Genomic DNA, 12,551 nt, shown 5'->3' with positions numbered 1-12,551 from the left:
GTAAATTCACGGAACCCATTCAAGGACCCAGGACACTGGCTAGCATCACAAAGACATTTAAATTACATTTTTACATTATTGTATGACTGTTGTCGCCATATCCTTTTGTTTTTATGGGCAGAAACAGAAACACAATTGGTCAAAGCGAGACCTCATCTCAGGAGGATGGTTGTTGTGCTCCAGAGGTTCCTGGTCATTGAGCCACTTAGCTTTTCATGGTCACCACATTTTTTTAACCTTTCTTAATGACTGCTGAGGCTGTTGGAGGGTGAGCCTCGTCAGATCGACTGCTGGTCGAGGTGGCAGATTATGAACTATGATTCAGGGTAGAGAAGGTGGACTAACAGAAGAAAAGTTGGGCAGAATGCATAAACAAGGCCAATGGGTTTTCATGTTTTATTCACAACTCTGAGGTGGTAGAAAAAGATTAAGGTTCAGATAAGTAAGGAGATACAGTAGCAATCTTGAGGTTAGGCGATAGTTGATACAGCAGTACAAGACAGTCAGCAGTCATACAAGGTGACACAGTGATAAGTTGCTTTATGATCAATGCCGCTTGGCCTTGAGCCAAGGTGGCAGCTGAACTGTAATATCCATCTGTTCCTCAAAAATGGTGCATTTCTGCACAAAAACTGCAGATGGGACTGAGGTTTCCATTTCATTTCTTATTAAATGCACCGCAATTACTTTGATGTGATCTTGGAAAAGGAACTTCAGATGGTACTTCTCTGTACTGGAGAACAGAAAGAGAAACAATCTATAAAGTATATTCACACAGTATATCCATGTGTTCTTTTCCCCGGACTGGCACAAACTGGTCATTTATTATCATCACATTAGGAACATCAGCCTAATTCTGGTCATATACCACACAGAGTCTTCATTTGCAGACAGAAGTGTTTCTCATAGGGCTGATGCTGTCAGACTCACTGCTAATGAACCAGCCGCAGGTACCAGGAGTCAGCCGCAGGGCCTTGAACAAAGAGGTCCTGAAAGACTTGCACAGAAAAAAGTAGATGAGGGGATCCAGGAGGGAGTTTAAGGAGGTCAGAAAAAGTGTGCTTTCCTTCAGCTGAAAGAAGAAAAGCTTAAGTTTACAGTCAAACAGGAGCCCTCGGGTCTGGCTCATGGTGTACGGCACACGGGCAAAGTGAAAGGGGACGAAGCACACGAAGAACACCGCCAGGACCAGGAACACATTGGCGTTCATCGTACTTCTGGCCTGCTGAGGGCGCCGGGCTGTCCCTCTGTCTTGAGCCCGACAGGTAGCTGTGCTGGTGATGCGGGACTTAGTTCGGGCGTAAGACCTGTACAGCTCTTTGGTGATCAGGGTGTAGCAGACAATCACCGTCACCAGGTTGCCCCAGAAAACAACCTGACACACGTGGTTGACCACCTCGTGCCAGCGCAGCCCGGCGTCCGTCTTCAGGTCGCTGCATTTGAAATAGGGGGAGGTTGGGATCTTGCTTGTGAGGATCACGTTGGGCAGGCACAGGGCTAGTAGGAAGATCCAGACGGCGGCTGAGAGGAGCTTACGCCGGGCCAGACGGGCCGAGTTGGTCCCTTTGAAGGGCTGGAGGGTCTTCCTGCAGCGGTCGATGCTGATCAGGCCAAAGAAGAGGATGCTGATGTACATGGTGAGGTAGAAGAGCACAGAGGAGACCCGACACACCAGCACGCGCAGCGGAGTGGAAGCCATGTTGGAGTCAGACAGAACCTGCAGAAACACTCTTTAATTTAACTGGTCGGTCGGTCTGTCCGTCTGTCTGTGTGTCTGTCCGTCTGTCTGTCTGTCTGTCTGTTGGTCTGTCTGTTGGAGTCAGAGAGATCCTGCAGAAACACTCTTTAATTTATCTGGTCGGTCGGTCTGTCTGTCTGTCTGTCTGTCTGTCTGTCTGTCTGTCGTCCGTCCGTCCGTCCGTCGTCCGTCCGTCCTTCCGTCCGTCCGTCCTCCGTCCGTCCGTCCGTCGTCGGTCGGTCGGTCGTCGGTCGGTCGGTCTGTCTGTCCGTCCATCCATTGGTCGGTCGGTCTGTGTGTCTGTGTGTCTGTGTGTCTGTGTGTCTGTGTGTCCATCGGTCTGTCTGTCTGTCTGTCTGTCTGTCTGTCTGTCTGTGTGTCCGTCCGTCCGTCCGTCCGTCGGTCGGTCGGTCGGTCGGTCGGTCGGTCTGTGTGTCTGTCTGTGTGTCTGTGTGTCTGTCTGTGTGTCCATCGGTCTGTCTGTCTGTCTGTCTGTCTGTCTGTCTGTCTGTGTGTCCGTCGTCCGTCCGTCCGTCGGTCGGTCGGTCGGTCGGTCGGTCTGTCTGTGTGTCTGTCTGTGTGTCTGTGTGTCTGTGTGTCTGTGTCTGTGTGTCTGTCCGTCTGTCTGTCTGTCGTCTGTCTGTCTGTCTGTGTCTGTCTGTCTGTGTGTCTGTCTGTGTGTCCATCGTCTGTCTGTCTGTCTGTCTGTCTGTCTGTCTGTCTGTCTGTCTGTCTGTCTGTCTGTGTCTGTCTGTGTGTCCGTCCGTCCGTCGTCCGTCCGTCCGTCCGTCCGTCGTCGGTCGGTCGGTCAGTCTGTGTGTCTGTGTGTCTGTCTGTCTGTGTGTCTGTCTGTCTGTCTGTCTGTCTGAATGGTTCCAGGGAAGATCAAACCTTGAAAGGGAAGGTGAGCGTCATGACGATGTCGGCGATGACGATATTCTTCAGGTATATGATGAAGTGGGATTTGGAGGGGATGCTGAAGAAGACCCACGCAGCCACAGCGTTGAGGGACAGGCTCAGCAGGAAGAGGACAGAGTAGAGAACAGGAAAAACCACCGTCTTCAGCACGTTGTCGCGGGAGCAGTTGTTAGTGTGGCTGTGATTGGCAGAGAGCGAGGGGAAAGTGGTGTTTCCCTCCATTGTTGTTGTCTCCTGCGTGCACAGGAAGATGAAAAGTGTCACAACAAATAAGAAGTTTTGTATCCTCATTTATGATGTGTGCATGATTTGAACTGACCTTTAAAACTTCCTGTGGAGTCACATCAAAGCCCTCGTTGGGTTCGCACGTCGTCTGGCCGAGGTTTGTATTCAGTGGTCTTGTGTGAAGTTGACAATGTCCTGTACTGCTCAAAGTCCACCCCGTGCACTTTCACTCTTTCTTCTCCTTTCTTTTTCCTGTCATGAGGATAGGCTGCAGACACCATTATTGGGTTTATTTTGAGAGCTGTGTCACGGATCGTCTCTTTTAAGATTGTATCCAAGGCTCTCATAACAATGCAAAGCCCATCCCATCATGCATTGCACCAAAAATGCAAGAGCTCGTGATAGAGATCATTTAAGACAACTTTTGCAGCCTCTCTAAATATCTTCACATTTCAGAGGCGATGCAGGGTCTGAGGATCCAGTCAGCGAACAAACATGCAGCCATTCAGCAGATGTTTCGGTGTTATGAGTTTCCCATAAACTGATATTTCAGATTGTTTTCCCTCCAGAGCTCATGACATTTCCAGGCTGTAATGTTTTTAGCGGCTGTCTCTGGGCCACTCTTCAGCATGTAGCATAGTTTTCTGTCTGCTGAAGTTTGTTCTCTAGCCTCCACCTCCTGCTCTCAACCAACTTGATGACTTTGACATTGCAAAGCATCAGTGTGGACACGAGCTTGGACCAGGTCATCAGTACTCCCAAACTGTCCTGAGGGTGACATTAAGCCCACTATAAAACAATATACTGTATATTTCTCCCCTTGTCTTTTGATATAGTTTACTGCTGTTTAAATGAATTTGATGATGTGTTTTGCATAAATAGTAGTGAAACTTCTCCACTGTGAATCTTGAAAAGCCATTTCCTCAAAATAGTTCCAAACGCTGAGCCAGAATTCTCCACTTCACAAAGACTAACACTAAGACGTCAAACTTCATATTTTCTATACATATCTGTGTTGTACAATGGCTCCTTCTCATAACCCCAAATTTGCATATTTGTCTTGATATTCTAATCAGCTGTGAAGGTTTTGTGGTTATATCTTCATGCTTTCCCCCTTATTTGCATGTGTTACCTTAAAACCTAACAAAACCATAAAATTGATTTAAAAAGCAGTGTGTTTTGAGATTAATGTTGAGGTCTGAATTGGTCTTTATCACATGAGCTGGCTGCCATCCTTCCCTCTGGTTTAGTTTGGACTTCCTGTCTGTGACCTGACTGCCAGTGTCAGCAGCATTCACTTCCCAAACAAAGGTTTGTCTGAATCTCTCTGCATTGCTGATGTGTGTAATACGGCGTGAATGTGGTTAAAACACAAAGCCACTTACCTCCCCATCAAGCCCACAATTCTCACAGCACAATTCTCACAACTCTGCACATCTGGATTTGATCATTGTTATGCTGCGCATAATTTCTCAGAGCGAACTCGACAGCGAACCGTTCTGCGTTTCTGTTTAACGCCTTCCAGTTTGCATCTCACTCTCTCATCTTTGTACTTCCTGTCCTTTCTCTCTGTTCGCTGCTAAACCTCCATCAGCTTTTAAGGTCTTTTAAGGTCAGAGTGGCTCTTCTGCTAATCTGCTAAATCTGCTAATAAAGTAAATATAAATGAAATACCCAACTGTCTTCTTGTTATTACATGAAATCTGCAGTATGTGGACAGATGTTCCTGAAGGAAACCTGTTTGTGGGGTGGCAGCATGAAAGTCTGAAGTGGCCCTTTTATTTTTAAGCAATAATGGAAGAATACTCAGCTAACTGTGTCCCCTCCCCACCCCGCACACACACACACACGAGTGCATGTGCACGTGCACGCGCCTGGACAAACTGCAAGGTACTCTAATCATAAACACAGTCATCCTCATCAGTTTCCTTTCAGACAGACAGGAAGACGGGAATGAGAGACGGGAGCAAAGAAAGTAACTTAATATTTGACTGATTTCCCTATTTAAATCCCAGCAAGCTCCCTCAACTTACACACATACACACACGGTTGACACACTCCCGTGCGTGCTTTCCTCATCCGGTGCCTCACCTTGTGACCTTTGAATCAGCAATCATCACTTTCACTTTTTTCTGTGATAATAATAGACCGGCAGATTGGAAATTCCGAAACATGATCATGGAGTGCGTCCTGTGCTCTAACCATGCTCCCCATGCAAGAATTCTTCACTAAAGCAAGGACGAAGCTAGCAAAGCTAAATTTGTCTAAATAGTATTTCGTCAGGAACGTGTAGTCTGGCGAGGGCTTGGTGTGATGGAGTGGTGACCTCTGACCCTCACAGTCAGTCAGTGACAGGTAGAAAGGAAAAAGGACCTCAGTGGTTTGTTTGCGGCTGTCACTGTCATTATTTACAGGCGTGCTTTTCTTTGTTTTCACAGTGTTGAGTTTCTTTCCCCACTGGTGCCCTCTTGTGTGCAGTTCAGGGTGAGATCTGACAAAAGTGTATTCCGTATGTCGAATCTTTAAACATTCAACAACTTAAACCCTCCAAAAGTGTGTTAATCACACTAAATCACACTAGCTCTCTTCCTAGACACACGGCAACTGCTGATGCAAGGACAATTTTTTTGTCCAATAGCCCTGTTTCTGCTGGTGAAAGATGTACGTGAATCTGTGCTTTGTTAATGCTCAGAACTAAATTTGCATTGTTGTTTCACTTGACACAGACTAACAAATCCATAGTGGCTAGAACTGGTAGCTCCATCACTGTCACGTGTATCAAGTTTGAAAATAATGGGAAAATCTGTAGTTAAATCTCATTTAAGGTTTATATATACCTCATAGAAGGTTTATATATTGTAATATTGATAATGACTTCCTGTGTCATCAAAGTTCATCTGCTTTTAATTTTAGGGCAATATTTAGATTCAGATCCTTTATTTGCCCCACATGGGGGAAATTTACTGCACAACAGCAAAATAATGCAGAAAAAGAAAATAAAATTGGGATAGAATAGAGAAAATACAAAAAAGGATGTATATATATATACACAATAATCCAAGAGTAATAAAAAGTAGAAGTGTACTTAAAGTTAGAAAAGGGTAATAGATTAGGATCAGCCGTTTGTCAACTAGAAAACTGTAATTGGTCGTCTTTCAGAGCGACGTTCTAAAAGTTGTACAGATGTTGTGGAATCCTGGACACGTTGCTCCGTCTGCTGTTCCAGTCTATACTGTGGGAACCTTGCGTTTGTCAGCTCATCATGTCAGCTTCCATCTAGAATTAGGACCAGTACCAGAAGTTCAAGAATTCGCTCATGGAGCCCAGGAGGGATTATCAATATCACAGTCATTCACACCAACTGAGGTTTAAAGCTGTATTGTCAGTCATTAACAAACAAGACAGTGACAATGCAATTATAACATTCAATAAGAAAAATAATAAAATGCAAAGAAAAAAAAAAAAAATATAGTGTTTGCTTCCCTTTGTACTGACCTCAGTTTTATTTCGTTGGGGCCCTTTAATTTCCACGTTGCTCCGGTCCTACCACAGCTGCTCTTTCTCCTCAGCTCTGGCTCGCCTCCTTGTCTGGATCCCTTTCCTAGCAGTTGTCTGATAGCTGCCTGGTGGCTACGCGCTGCCAGTCATCACTCTCCAAGGTCAAAGGTTGGTGCATTGATGTCTCTCTTGACATCACATGGCACAAATCAAATCCATCCAAAAAACTTGACCTATGGAACAGGCCACATTCGATTGGTTCCAGAAAATCAAATGAACACAGGCCATAAATCCTTTGTTAAACAACAAACAATGACACAAATACGGCCTACATGAATCTAGTGCAAAAATAACTTTAAAAACTGTTGTTATCAATCATCTTGACTGTAAAATTAAATAATCTAAGTTTTTTTTTCACACACACACACGGTACACGAAGGGCACACCCACGTGTGTGTGAATTCCCACCACTCGCTCGGTTTTCAATAACTTTTATGACAGTTTTTTGGCAACGCCACTCACTCCCGTGCAGCCAGTCGGAGCGGTCTCTCGTATCTGCGTGGGCTGTACGTCACTGCTCCCAGGTTGGCTGAGACGTCATGACGCACCGGCCAGACAGGCAATTGACCCTGTGATTGCCGAATATCTTTTAATGAGGAATCATGCATATTGTAAACACAACTTCAAATTTCAAAATATTTATTTACCTTTTATTCTGATACAGTGTATGAAGCCTGGGCTGCACTAATATCTTGGAGGCGCTCCTCTCTCTGCACATCATGTAATGTCACAGAGGGCGACATCAGTTTGTTCTAAAGCTCTAATCTCGTTGCATGTTTCGGCTCTTTGCTCCTCAGTTGAGTCCAAGGTTGTAACTCTTCTGAAGTCATCATCCTGACTCACGTCACACTGGTCTGCTGCACTTTTTCTGGCTGGTCCTGGTCTGATTTGTCCAGAGACTGCAGCTTGGTCATGATCACGAAGCTTTTTGTTCTGTCGAGCCAGTTGTTTCCAGTCTTGCGGAGATTGCGAACGTCCTGCAACAGACTCTGATGGTCTGCAAGTGTTCTCCCCCCCTCAGACTGTAGCTGGGCATTAGTGCTTTTCAGAGAGTTAAGGTTGGCTACCCGCTCGGTGAGGTTTACAATCATATGGTTGAGGTATGATACGCTTGTTTGGGAATTCTGCAGGTATATGATGTGTCTTTTGCCTCGAGCAGAGACGCAAATTCGTCCACCTTGGCATTGATGGTCTCGCTGAGTCCACTGAGATGTTTCTCTTTGTCCCGAGACCTCTTTGATTCTTTCCTTAATTTTTCAGACGGAGCTTAATTGCTAGCATTAGCTTTGCGGCCACCTTTCTTTAAAACATACAACAAACTCACCGCCGAGCAGTCAACATCAAAACAGAAGTCCACGCGTTCAGCCGACGGTGAATTCCCACCACTCGCTCGGTTTTCAATAACTTTTATGACAGTTTTTTGGTAAACCCGATTCCTCCCGTGCAGCCAGTCGGAGCGGTCTCTCGAATCTGCGTGCGCTGTACGTCACTGCTCCCAGGTTGGCTGAGACGTCATGCTGTGACGTCATGGCGTCCTTTTCAAATTCCTCCTGCTGCTGTGTCATCCTGGCAGTCAGATCTTTTTCTGCCTCTTCCTTAAGAGCCAACAGGGAACAGAGCTGCTTCACCTTGTCTTGACATTTGTCAATGTCTTAAGATTAAGATTGACTTTATTCATCCCCGTAGGGAAATTGAATTGTAGTAGCAGCCGACACATGGAGGAATATAACTGTATTTACAAAGTATAGAAATAGTATAAATAACACACAAATAAGATTAGAACGTGTACAAGAATAAATGATAAGCATATTTACATAAATATAGAAGAATATAGAAATAAAATGACAACATAAACATTAAACAATTATTGTGATTGAATGGTTTGGACCTGAGCTGATGCATAAGTCCGGTCAAGAGAGCTCAGCTCTGACGGAGAGGGATGTCTTCCTTATATAAACGCATTTGCCGAATTTGCTCCTGATGTAATGTGACGTTTACCAACTCCTGATTTGTGACACCGTGTAAACGTTCTGGAATGGCATTTTCAGGGCATTCTGTGCTGCAAAGAGGATCTTCATTATCCTGAGAATCCAATGCAAAACGTCTCTCTTCAGCTGAGCTTGAGAAAGGTTTTTGTTCAAATTTTCCTTCCGACCCTTCTGTAGCTTTCCCAGATTTTTTACGCCTGCTAAATAAACCAGTTCTGACTCTCTGCATTGTGTTGAATAAATTCGTTCACACTCGTTTGCAGAGGTAATTTTTGTCTATTTTTCTTTAAACAAATGTGAAGCATAATATACATTGACAAGTTTCATCTTTGTGTACTGGATGCCCTTTCTTGCTTTGTTATCAAACCTCCAAAACGTTTAAATTCATTGATCTGCGACATAGCCATAAAACCTTTGCCAGATTTTAAGCGTTCATTCTATTAAACAATTACAATTCTCATGCATATGTTCTGAGCTTTAAATAATTTTCTTGTTGCTCCTGTAGCTGTATAGTTAGACTGTCAGTAAATAAAGGAACAAAATGCTGGTATTTATGTCATCGGCATCATTAACTTGATCTTTGTCATTATTACAGATTGCACTGTTGCGTCATAGTCTGGGCAAAGCTGCTTCTGGGATGTTATACATGAAAAGACTAGAGGGAACATTTAAGTGTTAGCAGCCATGGTGGGTTTTGCGTGCCAGTTATGAGGGCGGATATATATTTTAGATTTTTGACACAGTCAACACACTGCTATAGTTATCGCATCATCCTCAGACTGACCTTCTTCCACCAGAGACTGATTTTCATTTTTTACTGATAATGTTAAAAGCACAGGTGGGTCTGGCCGATTATCTAACTGCCTGATATCCACAGATGTTCGCTTCCTGGTGGTTTAGAAGTCGGTGTTGAGGACCGGTGAGGTAGACGAGTGAAGGTGACCTGGCATTAGGACCCCTAGAGCTTGTAATGACCACCATGAGGAGATAGAGGTTGTCAGTGATAGAATTCCTTTTATGTGGCTTTTATGTGGCTTTGTAGTGTTTCTGTGGAAAAAAAAAAAACAAAAAACAAAAATTGGTTTGCTATTTTTATTGGTTTTGTTAAGCAACTTGAAATTCTGGCTTTTAAAAATATGAAGATTTGATGAGAAAACCTGAAAACACCCTCACATCGTGAGCAGTCCAGACTGACGGAAAAGTATAAAGACCAAGTCATTTTACATGTGGCTAAAAGATGGGAGTGTGAATTTCACTACATCTGTGTGAAATTCCATCATCAGCACAGAAAACTGAAAAATGATTTTCTACAGTAGGAGTAAATACATGGAGTGTTCTGTAAGGTCTTCCTTAATATTTCAATATAATTCAGCCCAAAGGCATGCTAGCAAAGTCCACAGTATAGTACTGCTGTAGGCATGTGCTGTCCTGGATTTCAGTGCCAGTTCAAGTTAAATATGGAATACATACCACACACCAAACTATGTCTCACCCTCCCATGGTTTCCCCTTACTCTGCAGGCATCAATCTCCTGTTGGATTTTTGGCCTTTCCATAAAGAAGGAATTGAAGTTTTAATTAAATAATATAAATAAATAAAGTATTCTTAAAAACAAGGTACATAAATTGGTATAAAAGGTACAATAAATCGTGCTTTTCCACGAATAATTTTGGAAGCAGTTGTGCTTGTCATGACTGTGGTGGAACTAATTGGTTCTTTGTGTTTGTTCGAAAATTGACCTGGTATGGGCTCAAAGTCAGCAGTATACGCAGTTGCTATGTGGCCATCTGAAACTTCTGGTCTTGACTCTTTTTGTGTATGATTGTCATTTTATATGATGTCTGAAAGACCTGAAAGACTTGCATAGAAAAAAGTAGATGAGGGGATCCAGGAGGGAGTTTAAGGAGGACAGGAAAAGTATGAAACAATCTTTAATTTAACCGGTTGGTCGGTTGGTTGGTCTGTCTAGGCTGTGAAGGTTTTGTGGTTATATCTTCATGCTTTTCCTCCTTATTTGCATGTATTTCCTTAAAACCTCACAAAACTATATAAAAAAAGCAGTGTGTTTTGAGATTAATGTTGAGGTCTGAATTGGTCTTTATCACTTGAGCTGGCTGTCATCTTTCCCTCTGGTTTATTTTGGACTTCCTGTCTGTGACCTGACTGCCAGTGTCAGCAGCATTCACTTCCCAAACAAAGGTTTGTCTGTATCTTTTTGCATTGCTGATGTGTGTAATACGGCGTGAATGTGGTTAAAACACGAAGCCACTTACCTCCCCATCAAGCCCACATTTCTCACAGCTGTGAACTCTGCACATCTGGATTTGATCATTGTTATGCTGTGCATAATTTCTCAGAGCGAACTCGACGGCGAACCGTTCTGCTTTTCTGTTTAATGCCTTCCAGTCTGCATCTCACTCTGCTCAGCTCTCATCTTTCTACTTCCTGTCCTTTCTCTCTGTTCGCTGCTAAACCTCCATCAGCTTTTAAGGTCTTTTAAGGTCAGAGTGGCTCTTCTCTCCAGATTTAAACAGTTTTTTAAACAAACACGGTTCAAACTGAGTTTTTGTTTTATTACTCATTTTTAAAGTGGCAGTCTACATTTCTAGAGAGTGGAAGAGAGGGAGGGTGCAAAATAGAGCAAGAAGAAACTCCAATAGACAGAAGCCTAGACAGCTGTGATCATCAGCTACAGATAAGCTAGTGGTAATCATAGAGCTAAGATTATCATAGACTACGGCGCTGTAGTCAGTGTGTCAATGGCCTGATACTATTACTATACTATCCAGATGCTATTTCCTCTGCAATGTGAAGAGCAGAAGGAAGAAAAAGAAATCCATTCTCTCTAATGGCTACAGGTCTACAAAGACGCCAACCAGTTAATACCATTTAGCCCTAATGGGAGTCTCACACTCTGTCTCCTACTCTCCAGAATTGTAGATCACAGCTTTGAACATTTGTTCATTTTTTCAAACATACAGTGCTTAAAAGAATTTCAAGTAACACAATGCGTATTTGAGACAACACTTAATTTGTGTATTCCTTATATCATGTTATACAATTGTGGAAAAACAAAATGAATGTTAAGGAAGAAAAAAGATGGTTAAGTACCACCATGCTACTAACAGAGTCATCCTCATCAGTTTCCTTTCAGACAGACAGGAAGATGGGAATGAGAGACGGGAGCAAAGAAAGTAACTTAATATTTGACTGATTTCCCTATTTAAATCCCAGCAAGCTCCCTCAACTTACACACATCCACACACGGTTGACACACTCCCGTGCGTGCTTTCCTCATCCGGTGCCTCACCTCGTGACCTTTGAATCAGCACTCATCACTTTCACTTTTTTCTGTGATAATAATAGACCGGCAGATTGGGAATTCCGAAACATGATCATGGAGTGCGTCCTGTGCTCTAACCATGCTCCCCATGCAAAAATTCTTCACTAAAGCAAGGACGAAGCTAGCAAAGCTAAATTTGTCTAAATAGTATTTCGTCAGGAACGTGTAGTCTGGCGAGGGCTTGGTGTGATGGAGTGATGGAGTGGTGACCTCTGACCCTCACAGTCAGTCAGTGACAGGTAGAAAGGAAAAAGGACCTCAGTGGTTTGTTTGCGGCTGTCACTGTCATTATTTACAGGCGTGCTTTTCTTTGTTTTCAGTGTTGAGTTTCTTTCCCCACTGGTGCCCTCTTGTGTGCAGTTCAGGGTGAGATCTGACAAAAGTGTATTCCGTATGTCGAATCTTTAAACATTCAACAACTTAAACCCTCCAAAAGTGTGTTAATCACACTAAATCACACTAGCTCTCTTCCTAGACACACGGCAACTGCTGATGCAAGGACAATTTTTTTGTCCAATAGCCCTGTTTCTGCTGGTGAAAGATGTACGTGAATCTGTGCTTTGTTAATGCTCAGAACTAAATTTGCATTGTTGTTTCACTTGACACAGACTAACAAATCCATAGTGGCTAGAACTGGTAGCTCCATCACTGTCACGTGTATCAAGTTTGAAAATAATGGGAAAATCTGTAGTTAAATCTCATTTAACAAGTTCTGTGAGAAAAACCAAAGCATCAGGAGAATAAGCTTTAAGAATGTATTTTTAATCATATACAGGCTTTA

General features: G+C 43.3%; 1 protein-coding gene and 1 long non-coding RNA gene across 3 annotated transcripts; both read right to left on the bottom strand.

Moving 5' to 3' along the window:
* Positions 1–382: 382 nt before the first annotated feature.
* Positions 383–3,186, bottom strand: LOC130535192 (P2Y purinoceptor 12-like). The gene is made up of 3 exons (XM_057050103.1): positions 2,976–3,186; positions 2,630–2,890; positions 383–1,717 (listed from the first exon to the last, which is right to left on the bottom strand). Exons 2-3 carry the CDS (start codon positions 2,876–2,878, stop codon positions 881–883), a joined length of 1,086 nt encoding a protein of 361 aa, XP_056906083.1. The 5' UTR covers positions 2,879–2,890; positions 2,976–3,186; the 3' UTR covers positions 383–880.
* A 2,535-nt stretch (positions 3,187–5,721) lies between these two features.
* On the bottom strand, positions 5,722–7,944 carry LOC130535193 (uncharacterized). 2 transcript variants are annotated; one of them, XR_008953051.1, is made up of 4 exons: positions 7,087–7,937; positions 6,902–7,008; positions 6,377–6,612; positions 5,722–6,157 (listed from the first exon to the last, which is right to left on the bottom strand). It is a non-coding gene; the product is annotated as an uncharacterized LOC130535193 (long non-coding RNA). The 2 variants fall into 2 exon arrangements; XR_008953050.1 differs by having other exon boundaries at positions 6,377–7,008; positions 7,087–7,944.
* Positions 7,945–12,551: the final 4,607 nt, after the last annotated feature.

This window comes from Takifugu flavidus, chromosome 12, assembly GCF_003711565.1.
Source record: "Takifugu flavidus isolate HTHZ2018 chromosome 12, ASM371156v2, whole genome shotgun sequence".
Lineage (NCBI taxonomy): Eukaryota > Metazoa > Chordata > Actinopteri > Tetraodontiformes > Tetraodontidae > Takifugu > Takifugu flavidus.
This window is presented reverse-complemented; position numbering and strand designations above follow the sequence as displayed.

Bases quoted from the DNA above. Each gene is read 5' to 3' on its own strand.
- LOC130535192 (XM_057050103.1), bottom strand. From the start codon at position 2,878: ATGGAGGGAAACACCACTTTCCCCTCGCTCTCTGCCAATCACAGCCAC. The intron at 1,718-2,629 runs GTTTGATCTTCC...GTGTTTCTGCAG, and splicing joins CGCTCACCTTCCCTTTCAAG to GTTCTGTCTGACTCCAACAT.